The sequence below is a fragment of the Rhamphochromis sp. 'chilingali' genome (genome assembly GCF_963969265.1).
Source record: "Rhamphochromis sp. 'chilingali' genome assembly, chromosome: 19".
NCBI classification, from domain to species: Eukaryota; Metazoa; Chordata; class Actinopteri; order Cichliformes; family Cichlidae; genus Rhamphochromis; species Rhamphochromis sp. 'chilingali'.
In genome coordinates, this window is record NC_137946.1 from 6,932,224 (window position 1) to 6,949,943 (window position 17,720).

The window sequence follows — 17,720 nt, forward strand, 5'->3', positions numbered from 1 at the left end:
AACATTGGTGGTCCTTGTAGGACAAAAATGACCCCAAAGTACAAAGTGTTGCAAAGAGCCGTATTTTCACACCATACTGCTTTCAAACATCTTTGATCTTGGATCACTGATGTGTGGGGTCAAGCACTGGTCATAACAACCACAACAGGCAGCACAATGAGGAGGCAGGTGCTCTATATTCAATGAAATTTTATTTATACAGCACCAAATCACAACAACAGTCGCATCAAAGTGTTTCGTATTGTAAGGTAGACTCTACAATAATACATACACAGAAAGTATGCTCAAAAGCTTCCATTGCACTGGAGATTTGCATACTTTGATGAGCATACTTTTTTTTACCATGTTGTGCAAAGCAATGACCAGTAGGACAAAGCACATATTGTCCTCTAGTATAATGAGGAGGGAGAATCAATGTTCAGGAAGATCCAGGGTTAGAAGATATAGAAAATATTGTCAATATTTAGAGCACATGCTACCCTTTCTCTGAAAAAGCACATCAGCCACCTGCAGAAGTGGAAGAAGGCTATGAAGTGAAGGAAAGTGATGAAGAATCTGAACTATGTTCAAGTAGGTTCTCAGGCATCCAGGACATGGTAGTCTGAGGAGCTTGGAGAGAAAGTGACTGGGCTTCTTGAAGTTTCTTGAATTTTCAGAATGTGAAACTGAAATAGAAGATGTGTCAGAGGACTACACATCATCCATTTCAATTATGATGAAGACAAAGAATCAAGCAGGAAAGAGGAATCAGCTGAGACAGAGGAATATTTGCAGTAACGTGAGGAAACACTGATCTGGTCTTCTAACCTTCCCAGTGACAGACAATGCATGACTCTCTCATGTGCCTCAGAGAAAGATGATCTACCACAGTCCAAGCACATGTGCCAGGTCCCATACTCCTTCAGTGGCTTTTCTACTCGAGTACTGAAAGCATTATACACAGTGTATTCTGCTTGTATTCTGCTTTTTAACGTTCACGTGCCAATGGATGCATCAGAGACCAAGTTGGGGTTCAGTAACTTGCCCAATGACACCTTGGTAAGAACTCCAGACTAGAGCACACAGAGATTGAACCAACAACCATCCAATTAGCAGATGACCTGCTCTACAGCCAACTCGATGACGAACAAGGAGGGACAACGAGAGAGGAAGAAAAATGGACCGAATGCAGCTGTAGGTAGAGCTGGGCGATATGAGATTTTTCCATATCACGATATGTTTTTTTCATTTCAGGCGATAACGATATCTATCACGATATAAGCCAAATAACTAAATTTGTAAGATTTAAATGTGCCGTTGCTCACAAGTAAAATGTGAAATAATCAGCCGCTTGTTTTGATTTAAATATTTATTTCCCATAATAAGTTAAACAGGGCAGATGTACTTAAGGAAAATGAGACTTCAGTTTCAAATAAATAAAGGCAAATATTGCAAACTAAACAAAAAGCAGCCACTAAAGCGTTTAAGTTTGAAAATAGAACAAACAAAACAGACTACTAAATTGTCACTTCCACTTAGAAACAAAATATTAATTCTAAAAATAAATCTTAGTTTTTTTTACAGAAGAACAGACAAAATTGACTAACTTTTGTCAATATCAAATGAACTGAGAACTAAAAGGAAATTCTCACTCTCCTTGTTGTATAGCTGAGCTTTTCCAACAGTTTTAAAATAAAGATGCTAACAGAACATTCTTTAAATCCTAGGTACACATCCAAGGTGCAACACACACACACACACACACACACACACACACACACACACACACACACACACACATATATATATATATAAACTTTAGTCTGAAAAAAGCCTACAGGTTGTGGGACAGGAAGACAAGTCTATCCACTGCTTCAGGCTTTAAAGCGGCCCTGTGGCAAGTCACAATATTACCCCCTGTACTAAATACCCTCTCAGAGGGGCTGCTGGTTGCGGGGATGCACAGGTAGCGCTTTGCCAGGCAGCTAACTCTTGGGAAGCTTCTGTCGTTGATTTTCCACCACTCAAGTGGGTCCATTTCACTGTCTGCATCAGGTGCCAGCAAGTACTTTTCAAGCTCCTTTTCAACTGTCTCTTTCTCAGTGAGCCCTGTGCTGGTGGGGTGGGATTTCTTAAAGAAACTGCCCAGTGACTTTCTCTGTTTCTTCTGGGTTGGTAGTACTGCAGCAGCTCCACCATCTTCTGTTTCCTCCGTTCCAGCTGAAGTGGATGGGTGCTCAATTTGCCCCAACATCTCATACACTGCTCTCATTTTGATGGCATCAACGTGTTCTGCATTAATGTATTGTACTTTGAAGCGCGGATCTAGCAGGGTTGCAACATCAAGCAGTTCATTTGTAATCTGGTCATTGTACTTTTCATCAAGGTATGTCATGACTGTCATCTTAAGGTCTTTTGTAAGTTGTGTTTCATCCTCAGATGGTTTCAGAATCTGTGTTCTGAAAAGGTGAAGCATCGGCTTGAGGTAGGACACACTCACGTAACACTCTCCAGAAAGTGAATCTGTGAATTCCAGTAGTGGGTTCAGGGCCACATGCACAGACTCCAGAACATCTAGATCTTGCCAGGAAGGAACCAAGTGCCTGGTCTTCTTATCTGCACTGAGGACCTGAGAGATAGCTTTATGTTGCTCCAGAACCCTCCCAACCATTTTTTGGCGTGAGCCCCACCTGGTGGGCGACTCTGTCACTAACTTGTGCTGGGGTAGGTGAAGCTCCTCCTGAGCAGCAGCCAATTCCCTTTTCTTCTTCCAAGAGAAACTGAAGGTGGCCACCACTCTCTTACACACGGCCACAGCTCGCTCCATCCTCTTGTCTTTGCCGGCTTTTTCTGTGGATAAAAAGGTAAATAATAGCACATATTAACCTCAGAATTTAATTTAAGATTTTTGATTTTTTTTTTCCAGTCACAAATAAATTTCACTGCCCTGAAAACACATTTACTTGCTATGATTTAAATTTTGCTGACAGACTGACCAAATTTTTTTTTCTTATATTTAAAAAGGTGACAGAGGCTGGTGTTATCAACATCATTGTTTGACGTTTTCATCACTTGTTCTTTTTGTCTTGAATTGCCCCATTTGGTGGAATCATAATTTAATGTTCTTTATAGGAAAAAGAGCTGAGGTTCTGTATTAGCCAATTGGGATCCTGATAGAACCCCAAAATTCTAAATTTTATTTGGCACATTTTGTCAACTTGATTTACACTGAAGAGTGACTGAATATTTGCCTATTATGCATGCCAACAGCAACTATTACCTCAAATAAATAGGCTGACATGAAGAATATTCTTTCTGATGTTTATTTTTTAACAATAACCATTGAAGTGATTTAGATCTCTAGCTTTTAATATGTTTACATGGGCTCAAAAACACAATTAAAAGAGGCATTTTTAATTTTATTCTGCTTCCCAACTTACCGATAGCTGAGTGAAGTCGATGTCTGAAGCACTGCAGCCGGGTCCAGTTATTCAGGGATGTGGCCTTCACTATATTTGTCCCACTATCGGTTGTGATGCAGACTTGTTTGTCTTCACTCAGTCCCCAGGATGCAAGCGCTTCTGACAGTCCTAATGCAATTACTTCACCCGTGTGGTCGTCGGGAAGGTAGGCAGCTTGAAGACATTTGCTTTTCAGATTCCAGTCTTGGTCGATATAGTGGGCAGTAAGGCTAAGGTAAGGTTCTGACGTGCGACTTGACCACATGTCGGATGTAGTAGCGAAGAACGATACAGTTTGTAGCTCCTTCTCAACAGCCTCACGGCACTCTCTATATAGCGTTGGAAGCGCTATCTGAGAGAAATGTTTACGTCCAGGGAGTTGGTAACGAGGATCCAGTACCTTAATTAGCTGCTTGAATCCTTCATTTTCGACCGTGTTTATTGGTAGCATGTCTTTAGCAAGACAGTAGGCTATGGCATTCGTTATGTCGCTATGTCTCTTAGCTTTTTTGTCATATGGTAAGACGCTGGAGAAAGCCGACTCAATTGACTGTTGCTGCTTCGCAGGGATTCCCCCGGTTGTTTTTGATGACAAATTAGCACTTTCAGTCAGAGATTGAGCGTGCTCTTGTGGGTGGCACTGCTTCAGGTGATGAAACAGGTTAGTTGTATTTCCAGTCTTGGTGGGAACATGCTGTCGGCACAACTTACAGTGCGTGCTACTCTGTTTTTTGTCAGACTTCAAATAGCCGAAATATCTCCACACTACGGAACTTTTCCGGCCCTTCCTTTCGACAATCTCTTCGGCATTCGAGCCGTCATCTGTGTTCTCTTCCGTTCTCTCGGTTGATTTTTCTCTACTTGGTGCACTCGTTTTCTCCATCACCCAGTCGACACGGCGGTTAGCTGCTAGCTGCTTCGCAAACAAATACGCACGTGCGCCTTGGCACTTGTGCTGTACGTAACAAGTCACGTGACGTGACGCTGCGGCTGTGATTGGTTCGGCTCTGCGCTACTTAATTTGGATTGGCTGACTTTTTTTTTTTTTTCTTTTTTTTTTTTAAGAGGACAAGAGCGGCGAGGTCTATCGCGATAGTTTAATTTCTCTATCGAGTAAAAGTTATATCGCGATACATATCGTTATCGTTATATCGCCCAGCTGTAGCTGTAGGCATATGTGGGTGTGTTGATTCTTACTGCCGTGCATCCAGTAGAGTCGCTACGGCCAGTTTATGACATCCTGAGTCTGGTAGAGAAGTTTTAAAGGTGACACAAGATTAATGATAGAAGCACAAAAAGGACATAATTTCTTGATAAAGACACAATAGATGATCATCGTTCATGACACAAACGTGCTCCCATTTGAGGTGTATGGTGTGTGTTGGTGTTGACTTGACTTGAAACACAAGTGGGTGTTTCTCCTGCTGTGATGTAAGATCCTGGTATTGATGTGACTGTATGAGCACCAAGTCCCCTTCAAAGGACTCTGTCCCCTCCAACAGAACATCCAAGTAAACCAGGGAACTTTGAGACAAAAACATGGGCAGCATGTGATGCAGGTCCAGCTGTACATGGAACATGCTAGTGTGCGATGGCAAACCGTCTGTCCTGCAGTCAGGAAACGTGAGTTGTCCCTAACATTGCAGGTTTTCAAAAGAAAACAATCACCTGTAACAGCTTGTTTACTGTATATGCCTCTTGGCCTGCAACTGCAGAAAGAAAGCTGTCCATGATGGGACCAGTGCAAAGGAATAAACCTGAGCTTCCTCCTGCACTTGGGTCAAATATGGACACGCCTTTGTCCTCATGAAAGTTTGCCTTCACTCAGACTCATGCCCTGCTGTTCCTACCATGCCAAAATATAGAAAACTGTCAGGCAATGAGTTGGAATAAAATTGAATAAAACCTTGAAACACAGAGATGGATGATATTTTATACTTGTTGCTTTATAAACAGTGAAAGCAAACGGGGTCATTTTTGAGCCCTGAGGACCACAGGTGTGATTATGTGCTGCCATTTAAAATTTATAAATGGTTCAAAAAAAGAATTCTCACTAAAGTTCAACATACAGCACTCTGTATGTTGAACTTTAGTGAGAATTTTTTTTAAATATTTAATTTAATTAAATATTTAATTTTCTTGTTTTATTTTCGCTAAAAAACAGGGTGTATTTTTTGTAAACAAGGTCTGGTGGCCCTTAAATGTAAAATGTTGGGTAAATTATGTGTTAATGTGTTGGTCTTAAGTAAAACTAAGGTGTAACACTGAATTGATTGACAATTTATACTTTTTACTTTAAAAAAACAGTCAAATGAAGTGGGGTCATTTTTGACCCCTGAGGACCACAAGTGTGATTATGTGCTGCCATTTAAAAAATTTAAATGGTTCAAAAAAATAATAATTCTCACTAAAGTTCAACATACAGCACTCTCTAGTTATTCAGATAGTCAAAATTATCTAAATAATTAAATATTTAATTTTCTCAATTTGTTTTCACTAAAAAAACAGGGTTTATTTTTTGTAAACAAGGTCTGGTGGCCCTAAAATGTAAAATGTTGAGTAAATTTTGTGTTAATGTGTTGGTCTTAAGTAAAACTAAGGTGTAACACTGAATTGATTGACAATTTATACTTTATACTTTAAAAAAACAGTCAAATGAAGTGGGGACATTTTTGACCCCTGATGAACTGCATTGTATGCAAATCGGGAGGACATCACAAGGGCTAGTTCCAACATTCTCTCCTGCAGCTCCGTATTTTCTTTGTTGAAAGCAGACATGCCTTTTTCCAAACCAGATAGTTTAGCTTTAGCTTCGCGGTCAGTGGCTGCGGAGCTCTTGGAGGCTACCGCTGACTTAGCTGAAGCTTCTGCTTTTTCCCATGTCATCTTCTTCTCTTTTAAATGGCAGATTTGGTCCATTCAAAAAAGTCTCAGTCCTTGTGTCCTTGGGCAAGACACTTCACCCGTTGCCTACTGGTGGTGGTCAGAAGTCCCGGTGGCACTAGTGTCCGGCAGCCTTGCCTCTGTCAGTGCGCCCAAGGGCGGCTGTGGCTACAAAGTAGCTTGCTATCACCAGTGTGTGAATGTGTGTGTGAATGGGTGGATGACTGAACGCGCTTTGGAGTCCTTAGGGACTAAGTAAAGCGCTATACAAATACAGGCCATTTACCATTAATTGGATCAATAATTTCTTCTGAGTAGCTGGAGATTCAAAATGTTATTCCCCAAGGAAGTAGTATTAGTCCTGCTTTGTTCAACATTCGTGTGCATGGCATGGTTAGTAGGGTGGGAAAAGAGTTTTGATGTTACTCTGTTTGGAGATGATGGGGCCATTTAGAAACGAGGAAGAAACTTTCTGTCTATTTTCTCTCAAATTCAGAAAGCTTTTGGAATAAGTGTTTGTGTTTAGATACCTGGCAGTATCAGAATGTTGATGATATATAGAGCCAGCATAAGATCTGTCATTAATGGAAATATTTGAAATGCCTTTAAAAATGATGAGATATAAACTTGGGCTTAAGTATTTGTTACCGGCACCAGACCTAGGGGAATCTGGACCGGCAGCAAGCGGCACACAGGCTAGGGAGCACTGCGTAGCTAAATATGAGCAAACTGTGGATTAACAGAGAGGACACCGAAGTTAGCGTCTTGCTCAGGCCGGAGCTCATTTATTTCTACATATACAAAATACAAATCACACTAGACCATACATTCTTCCCATAAAATAACAGAGTTGATAAACATAAATAAAGTTAGAAAAAGCATTATCTCAAAAGCAAAATAAATACAAACTAATTCAAAATGACTTTACATACTCACAACTTAAACAAAACACTCGCGGCTAAAGCATAACAACATACCAAAATAACCCATCTCACATTCACACAACCTTTCCCCACATTCGCGCCATATACGCTATTACTTTTGAACATGGCGTCCCCTGAACGCAACACAACATGGCGGCAGACGACTGCAAACATTGTTTCACCAATAAAAAGCTTTGCCCTTAATACATGTACTCAGTACTGCTTGGCTAACACTAAAACAAACAATACAACACATTTTCGGAAGTCACAGGTTGCCACTGTCATAGCATATACTTATAGTGCATTATGCCGATGATACACTAATACTCATTACAACAAAATACCACAAAACAACATCATCACTATCATCTCAAAATATAGCCGAACAGTTGTTACTCAACTTGCATGACATTTAGAACCAGTTTGGTAACATAAAAGTTTGTTTGTCAGTACCTGTGGATTAATAGAGAGGACACCGAAGTTAGCGTCTTGCTCAGGCCGGAGCTCATTTATTTCTGAGCTGCGCATGCGCAGAGCCTATAGCTAGAGTCTCTCTGATAGTTCCACAGCAGTGCAAGAGCACCATCTACTGGCATAATGAAATATAACCATGGTCTGGCAACACATAACAATGTCAAAATAAGTCACAATAATAAACAAAAAATAAGGGGGTAATTGGTTTTCTTACAAAAATAAACACGTAGCTTTTCAACCTGCTACATATTTGATGAAAATGAAAGGACAAAATGAAGTTGTTCCAAACAAAACACCAACTAAAGCCAAAGTTGGCTCTGGTGCAAAGTTATAATTAATAGTGTTAATTAAAACTCTTCCTGAGCTAAAGTAGCTCATGTTTCAAGTAGTTGTCAGCAACTTTGCAGTTTGAGACAAGCATGGCATTTTCACTGGTAGTTCCTGTCACTGATGTCCAGAATGAAAATGTTAAAGAGCTTTGGCCTGCTGTGGTCGTGGCTATTAAAACGGCATCCTTTGTTGCACTGAACATGGTAAGTACAAGTTCTTCATGTTGAAATAATTTGGTTTCTACGAGGTTTCAAATAAAATCAAATCACTTTTATCGTCACTGTTACTGTTTCTCATCACTTTAGATGCACAGTTTGTAATGTGGAGGTTTGCAGAAAATTTGGGAACAGGAAGTCTTTGCTGGCTGAGTAAGTAAAAGTCTTTGTGAGCTGAAGTAGTGTATTAGTAGGTTGTGCAAGAAGCCTTGGGAAATAGATGCTTGTCGTTTTCTCTGACTCTTGTAATATTTCAGATCCACTGAGGACAGATACAAAGCTATATATCATGCAACCCGGTCCCGCTCCATCCTCTTGTTGGGAATCGGATGCTACAAGAAACTGGATCAAAATGTGCAAAAATGATACTTAGAGTAGCTTAAATGTTGTCACGTACTGCACATTAAACCAGTTATTACACAGTACTCATAAGTGTAACATGCTGGTACAGCAGTGCCAGTTAGACTGTTGATACACAGAGTTAAATAACGCTATTAGATCTTTGTGTATTACATTACAGAAACTGCCACTGCAGACTTCACAAATGTAACAGGTGATCAAACGCATCCTCATTCTCTTCCCCCAGCCTGCAGACTCGTACCTAGTCCAGGTGTATAACCTCACCATTCTGTGTTCAGAGGAGTACATCATAGAGCACCAGTCAGTGCATTTCCTGGTGCAGCACGGATTTGACATCAGCAAGCAGTATGGCCACAGAAGCCATACTGCTTGTTCACAATTACCACTGGCCATAAGCCAGTGGTAATTGTGAACCAGAGGGCAGGGATCGCACTAAGGTGAAACACAGACAACCAGTTCACAAATGATAATGAAATAGAAAGGCGTGACATGCAAAAAAAGCCCTTTTTTTTCTCTGTCAAACCTGTAAGAGAAGCACTTTGCGCTCCAATCACAAAATGGCATATAAAATGGGAACGGAAAGCGATATTGATGTGCTTGAAAAACTGACCATTCCAACGAGTTGCTCTACATACCTGTGGGTTTTTGTGTTTGTAGATCCTAAGTTGAGGTCAATAGAGTTAAAAACAGTTATTTTTCTTTCTCTCCAAACTGACTGAAGAAATTAAATAGGGAGTGAATGGGAGCTCAGGATGGCATTCCTCTGAAACAAATGGCACCAGTTCATAAAGCATCAGACGTGTAGAAAAAAACAACCCCCCCCCCCAAAAAAAACAAAAAAAAGATACAGTATATATATATATATATATATATATATATATATATATATATATATATATATATATATATATATATATATATATATATATATATACATATATCTTTCAGGTCAGTTCCGGATCGTTGAGTGTGAGAAGAACTGACCTGAAAGATAGGATCATGGCCAAGCTTGGAACCTGGACCCCCCGTAGCTGGTTACCAAGATTGCGTGAAGTACCCTCAGAAGGTCTGCTAGATGATGCTAATGCAGCACTACGGACGATACCTACAGCCACGATTACCGACACTAACAAGTTGATCTACAATACGGCAGCCATGATCAGTGAGATGCTTGGCTACAAGTTGAACAGCCACAAGGGGCAGTACCCTCCATGGAGAAGGAGGCTAGAGGCTAAGATCAAGGTAGCACGGAGGGAGGTTAGCTAACTATCGGAGTTGCAGAAAGGCGCGATGTGGAAGGTGCCTAAGAAGTACAGGAAACTGTCCATACCTGAATCCTTGGAAACTGCCAAGCAAAGACTCACAGCCTTGGCTGGCCGCTTGAGGAGGTACACCAGAGAGATAGAAGGCAGGAGAATAAACCAGCTGTTCTCCACAGAACCAGCCAAGGTATACTCTCAGTGGCAGGGGAACAATATGAGAACAGCACCACCAAGGCTGGAGGCAGAACAATACTAGAAGAGCATATGGGAGAAGGACGCAACCCATAACGGCAATGCTCAGTGGCTAGTGGATCTGAGTGCAGACCACAGCGACCTCCCCGAACAGGGTCCAGTAACCATCACAGTGGCAGATATACAAGAAAGGGTCTCCAGTATGAAGAGTTGGACAGCACCAGGCCCTGACATGGTTCACGCCTACTGGCTGAAGAAGCTGACTGCACTCCACGAGCACCTGGCAGCACAAATGAATCAGATGCTAGTTGACGAGAGACACCCAGAATGGCTAACCGAATGCCAAACAGTCCGGATCCCCAAGGATCCCCAGAAGGGACCGGTCCCCTCCAACTACCAACCAATAACCTGCCTCAGCACCACGTAGAAGCTCCTGTCAGGCATCATAGCGGCTAAGATGAACAGGCACATGGGTCAATACATGAGCGGGGCACAGAAAGGGATGGGCAAGAATACCAGAGGCGCAAAACACCAGCTACTGGCAGACCAAGCAGTCAGCCGAGACTGCAGGACCAGACTGACCAACCTGTGCACTGCCTGGATTGATTACAAGAAGGCCTATGACTCAATGCCCCACACCTGGATCCTGGAATGCCTAGAACTATATAAGATCAACAGGACCCTGAGAGGCTTCATCAGGAACTCAATGGGGATGTGGCGGACCACACTAGAGGCCAACCTCAAGCCCATAGCACAAGTCACCATCAAGTGTGGGATCTACCAAGGAGATGCTCTGTCCCCACTGCTGTTCTGCATAGGCCTTAACCCCCTCAGTGAGATAATTGACAAGACTGGCTACGGATACCGACTATGGAATGGAACAGTTGTCAGCCTGGATGACATCAAGCTGTATGCCAAGCGTGAACGAGACATCAATTCACTGATCCACACCACCAGGATATACAGCAAGGACATCGGAATGTCGTTCAGGCTGGAGAAGTGTAGTCGGATGGTAACAAAGAGAGGGAAGGTAGTCAGAACGGAGGGGATCAAACTACCAGAAGGCAACATTGCAGACATAGAGGACAGTTACAAGTACCTGGGGATCCTGCAGGCGAATGGGAATCATGAAGAGGCCGCTAGAAAAGCTGCAACCACCAAGTACCTGCAGAGGGTCAGGCAAGTCCTGAGGAGTCAGCTGAATGGTAAGAACAAGATCCGGGCTATCAACACCTAGGCCCTGCCCGTGATCAGGTACCCTGCTGGGGTAATAGGCTAGCCAAAGGAGGAGATAGAAGCCACTGACAAGAAAAGACAAGACAAGAAAGCTCCTTACCATGCATGGAGGGTCACCCCAAGTCCAGCACCCTGACGCTGTACGCTAAGCGGAAAGAAGGGGGCCGGTATAAATGACCTCATTAATATTTGGTAAAGTGTTTTGTAAACTTATGAGTGACTATTATATTGTTGGAGTGAATGCTTTTATTTTGAAAGTCACAGAGCGACAAGGTGCCGTAAATCAAGTGGCGTAAACCATATGGCAGAAGCGCGAGTTTTAATGCACAGAGAGAAGGTGTGCTCTATGGTTAATGGACGGGAATGGGAAAAAGAACAGCTATTAAGGTGCAACACTGAGTCGAAAGCAGTTTCTTAGCACCTGGTTGATGAGGGAACAAGGTTTGTAACAAAGTTTGTCCTGTAGATATGTATTTTGTTGTTTTACGGAGCATATAGCTGCTGACCGCTACTAAGCATAAAGGCTAAGTTTTCACCCACTAGAGGGCGCTAACGTACCTCGTCATGTTTAGGCAGCGATGCAACGCTCTCCCTGTTATATGCAATAATTTACAAGTTTTAGTGTTATTTGTTATGTAAGGTAAGGAGAATTAATTTGTGATTAATGAATAAGTCAAAAGGTTAAAGGTAACACACTGTTTGATTTACTAATAGTCTTTTATTCTGTATGTTGTAGCTCTTACGGTGTGTTCACATACACGGCTGTTTAATAAAAGGATTGTGAACCATCAGTTTGAGAGACCATCTTTTCAACCGGGGATGCTACAGTAAGAGCTTGACCCCAGCTGAGAAGAGCTCCATCCCACGCTCAGCATCGAGGTCCCAGTTCCACAGCTCCACACAAGGTCTTCTGGGATCTGATGGTCAACTAAATTGCCCCGTCCTCAGCATGGAAGCATCTGCGCGAGATATGTGAAGACTTATCGAAGTGTCTGAAATGTAACATTCCAACTTCCCCCTTAGTGTGTTTGTTGGGCAGCTTAGATAATGTCACTTCAGAAAAGAATATCGCCCATATGGTTTTCACTGCCCTATGCATAGCCAAGAAAACAGTCCTCATGAACTGGAAAAATAAAAATAATCTTAATTCTAACCAATATAGAAATTATCTATTAGATTACATTAGTCTTGATACAGCCTCTGCCACCACATCAGATCAATTGCTCTGGGCTCCTTTGATCAGCTCCATCACCTAGTGGGGGTGGGGGGTCATAGTTTGGTCCCGCCTTCACTGTTGTGATTGGTGTGGGGTAGAGATGGACCGATCCGATATTACGTATCGGTATCGGTCCGATACTGACCTAAATTACTGGATCGGATATCGGAGAAAAATAAAAAATGTAATCCGATCTATTAATTATCACGAAAGCACCTCACAAAACTTGCAACACGCTGTAACTCACCTTAGAACGTTAGCACGTCGGAGCAGTATGCATCACGTGATAGAGCGGCTGTGGCATGCGGGACCTGTGGTCTGGATAGCATTTGGAGCTTCGCTAGCAACATTTCATCTCCGACAAAGTTATTCCCGAGAGAAGTAAAGCAAGTGTGTAAGTCCATCTCTGAATGTTTGTAAAGCATTCCTGCCTTAAGCTTAACAAGCGACTGCCTCTTCTCGCTGCTACTTCAATCATGAAACTGCTTAATGATCAGCTGATCGGCTTTTCTGTCGGGAGTCCGTCTCTCTTGTTTGTTTTTGGCCCACTTTGCACCAGAAAGAGGAAACCAGCGGCTGAACAACAGCAGCACGTTTAAGCTTGATAAGCTGTTCTTAGAATTTATTTAATATTACTTTCTACTCGAGGATCTTTTTCTACGTAGCTGACGGCTGGTAACTGTGCAGGGGCGGATCTAGCAAAGTTTAGCCAGGGGGGCCGATAGGGCATTAACAGGGAAAAGGGGGCACAAAGACATACTTTTCTTTCTTATTCTCATTTAAAATGTCTAGCTTTTAATAAATAATTATCTGACACCCAAAGTTTTAATTTGATGTAAAATGAATAGAAGTCAATTACTGTATATAGTGACTATTAAGTCTAATATAAATACCCTAGTAAGCTATAGTACTTTTTCCTTTGTGCAGTCTGCAATTTTGTTGAAGAAAGATGTTGAATCTATTTAATATTTCTTGAAAAATAATTGATTTCTGTGCATTTTTTTTCACACTGCATCAAATTAAGGTTGATTACGTCGATTAAGCATCATGAGGTGGAGCGTGAGGGGTGGTTCCCTATTTTTTATTTATTTATTTTTGTTGTTGCTGGGAGTTGGAACCCTATTAGTTAGGTTGCTTAATATTTACGCTAAGTACTCTTTAAAATACCAGAATAGGGAGGATGGTGTAGGTTTAAGTTTATTAGATTGATCAGTATTGCTGAACTATGAAATTTTTTTTTTGCATACAGGTATAACAGAATAGCTTTAGTGTAGTTGTTGTTTTAAACTTGAGTATGAACTTATACAAAATGCAGCAAGATATTTTAAAAAACAGTTTTGTCGATTAAAAAACACTATATCGGATTCATATCGGTATCGGCAGATATCGATAAATAATTTCCCCCAGGGATCAATAAAGTATTCTGATTCTGATTCTGATATCCAAATTTATGATATCGGTATCGGACATAAAAAAGTGGTATCGTGCCATCTCTAGTGTGGGGGTAGGGACAGGCTTAGGGCGTCGGGGGGTTCCCCGGAGGCATCTTCCTTGGGGGGCTCAACCCGGGGTAGCGGTCATGTCCGGTTAGGGGCTCTGTTGGCTCTCAGGTGACTGTTTCCTCGCGGCTGCGTGCAGCGGGGCTAGGGGAGGGTCTGTGCTGACGGACGTGGGTTACTGACCTGGTAGCCTGGCTGCCCCTGGATGGGCGCTCCGTCTCTGGGCTGGGACCCGGACCGGGCCTCGGGGGCTTGGGTCCTGGTTGGTGTGTTGCCGGGGTTGTGGGCGGGTGGGTGCATGGGGGCCCAGCCCTGGAGCAGGTTGCCGCCGGTGCATCGAGCCACCTGGGGGGCTCTTCAACTGGTGGGGGAGATTGTCACATCTTGCAGGAGCTTTCCTCTCCTCAGGAGCTCCCTCTGCAGGAGGGGGAGATACAGGAGAGGTGGAGGAAGATCTCAGCCTGGGTGTTTATTGTCTTATGTAGTCTGGAAGATGAGTGGATGGTGGGGTGGGTGCAGTTTTCTCTGTGGTGGGGTTGGGTGGACTGTCCCGGGCTCTGTGGGGCCGGGCGGCGCTGCTGCACTGGGCCCCGGTCTGGATGGGCCTGGGCCCCCTTTCCCTGGCGGGTCGCGGAGTATGGGGGTGCCTACTGGGGTCAGCGGGGGAGCTGGCCCCAGGGAGGGGTCACTTGCCCCTCCCTTCCTTCCCTCCCCATCTCCAGCTGCCTCCCTCTTCCCGCTCCACCACAACCACCCACACATGCAGGGCCTTGGAGTAGGGGTATGTCACCAGGGTGCAGAGGAGGCTACCCCCCCCTCTGTCCCCTTCTGGCTGCCTCTGCCTCAATTTTATCCCACAACTTAGACATTCACATTACTCACACTCTCATTACACATACATATAGGATCTTGGGGGTGGGCACAATACACGGAGTCCAAAGTACCATCAGGGTGTACACCCCACCCCTGGCATCGTTGCCCACCTCTCAATTTTAAATACACGTAGACATTGAGGGCTAGCAGGAGGGACCATGCGCTTACCTGCTGCTCTCTGGCAGGTAGCTCCAAGCCCTCCTGGGTTTTAAATGCACCTTAGAACACACATGCATCAACACTACAATGAGCGGGTGGAGGGAGGTTTGGAGTCTTCTCTCACCCCCATTCTCTGCGACCTGCTGGAGCAGGGGGGCTAGGAGGAGGAGTTGGCCGTCCGACTGCGGTCTGGAGTGTGGAGCCTTCCTGCTGCTGCGGAGTCGGGGCGGTCTGCCTCCCCCCACCGCAGGGAAAAGGGAAACACCACCTGGGTCTGGGTGCAGTTCCCCCCTCCAGGGGCGGGGGCACCTAGACCCGGTTTGTAGAGTACGCTTGGGGAGTGTGATCGTGTGTACAACGTCTCTTTATGTCTGTCTCCACGTTGGTTGAGTGTGGAGTAAGTGCATATGAGAGCATGAGGGTGGGAATGGATGTTTGTATCTGTGTGTGCCTGTATGTCTGTGTCTATATGTCAGGTTGGGTGTCAGGCGCCACCTCTCTGGGGACATCTCAGGCCCTCCAAGGTTTGGAGGCCTATCTCCCCCTACCACCACTTCCCCTGCCAGTGGCGGACCCCCTCAGACATCGGTGCGTTGGTGGTTCTTTGTGTCCGGGGATGGGCGTCCGGGTACACACCGGCTCACTCCTTGGCGGCCGCTTATCGGGGCCTGGAGCCTGGGGCTCGCTCGGGCCACTACAGAGGTGGGGTGCCCCCGGCCTCTCGGCCTGGGGCTCGGTCACTCAGGCGCAGCTGGCTGCCGGCGGAGCTCACGGGCGCGTCACTGCAACTCCCCCTGGCTTCTGCTCCGCGGCTGCTGAGTGAGCCCTCATCTGGGACTCTCCTCAGCTCTTTCCGGGACAGTGGCGCAGCTGCCCCTCTGTTGGTCTTCCTTGGTCTCTTGTGTTCTGGGGGCCTCTGGATGTCTGGAGTTTTGATCTCCTCCACACCTGCTTCATGCCCTGGAGGACGGGGCTGTGGCCCCCCCACACCCTCTAGCAGATTATTACATGAAGGAACCTTTTAAAAAACAAAAAACAAGCGCGTCCATGCTCACAGGTGTACACACGGGTGATCACACCCACAAACTACACCCCTTTTGGCTCCTACCTCAAAGCACACTGTGTTCTGTTGATCTTATGTGCTGCACAATAATGTTTAACATTTAGTATTTACTGTCATATTCCCATATATCATTGTGATGTTGTTTATTTTATTACTCTTGTTCTCTTCTGCTTGCTTTCTTTTTTCTTTCTCAGCAGGTGACCCAGGTGATTGATATATGCATTTTTTTTCTCTGCCCGTTCTGTTGGTTTTTGTCTTTTGCCCTTCTCCCCCGTCCCTCTTCTCAGCTGTTTCTCTTTCCCTCTTTCTTTCTCCCCTTCTTTCCCCCAGTCAAGTCTGTCCCGTATTCAGTAAGTGAAAATAAAATAAACAATAAAAGGTGAATCAAATGGACCATTACGGCAAGGCTGGGATGGTCAGTTTGGTAAAGTAAATCCGTTGGGCATCTTTCTTTGCCTTTAGACAACAATTCTGAGGGCAAAAGAGCCAAACGGGACAGGCCCAAAAAAAAAAAAAAAAAAAGCAAAAAAAAAAAAAAAGCATGGAAGCATCTGAAGAAGAGACAGAGTTTGCGGAGGATCCCAAGGCCAATGAGGAAGAGGAGCCTCCACACTCTGTTCGTCAAAGGAGGCCTTCTGAAAAAATGCAAGCATATCAGGAGGAGGAGGCCCACAAGAAAGAAAAACGGCTTCTCAAAGTTTATGATGAGTGGAAAAAGCAAGTACGTAAAACACGAGAGCAATTAAAAGGAGACTTAACAAACAATCAAATTGCTTCACTCATGGACATGTTAGAGAATGAAAAGGAGAATGTCATAAAGTTGTATATGGAAATTAGAGAAAATATTACTCCCTCGAGTGGCACAAGGTGACTCGTAGACGCATGTGAAGCAGTCACCAGAGACATTATCAAGATTGCTCATGAAAGACTCTCAGGCATAGATGACTATGATAGGGACAAGGTAAAGATACGTCTCCGTGAGCTTCTTGAGCCAGACTATGCTCAGTCCATTTACAGTTCCTCAGTCACGCACTCAAGTAAAAACTCTTCTGCCAGTAAGTCATACTCTGCAATGTCAATAGTAGCTGTTAGGAGAGCAGAAGCTGCAGCAGAGTTGGCAGCCAAAGAAGCAGAGTATGAGGTGTTATTAGAGGAGGAAAAACAAAAGGTTTTAGAAGAAAGGCAAAGAAAGGAGCTTGAATCTCAAAGGCGTGAGCTAGAGAAACTGAAGGCTGAAAAGGATTTAAAGGCTGCACGAGCTAGATTAAGGACCTATGACACTGAGATAAAGAGTGAAATCAGTGCCTCTGATGTTGACTATAGAAACACTGCTCAGAAAGCCTCAGTAAAGTCCCTGACAACAATGTAGTGTCTACCTCACTTCCACAAACAGATGTCCTCTACTTAGCACAAGCAGTACTGGATAGTGTTGCATTGAACAGACTGCCAGTGCCAGAGCCCTCCACGTTCACAGGTGACCCAATACAATTCATAGAGTGGAAAGCTTCCTTTACTGCTCTCATTGATAAAAGGAACATCTCACCTGCTGACAAACTGCACTACTTAAAGAAATACATAGGAGGTCCAGTTCGACA

The 17,720-nt window shown here is 43.9% G+C and overlaps 1 protein-coding gene across 1 annotated transcript; it reads right to left on the reverse strand.

Moving 5' to 3' along the window:
* Positions 1 to 1,813: 1,813 nt before the first annotated feature.
* LOC308387041 (E3 SUMO-protein ligase ZBED1-like) lies at positions 1,814 to 3,705 on the reverse strand (the record flags this gene model as incomplete). The annotated part of the gene is made up of 2 exons (XM_080866916.1): positions 1,814 to 2,829; positions 3,420 to 3,705. 2 exons carry the CDS (start codon positions 3,703 to 3,705, stop codon positions 1,814 to 1,816), a joined length of 1,302 nt encoding a protein of 433 aa, XP_080723042.1.
* Between the last annotated feature and the right edge of the window lie 14,015 nt (positions 3,706 to 17,720).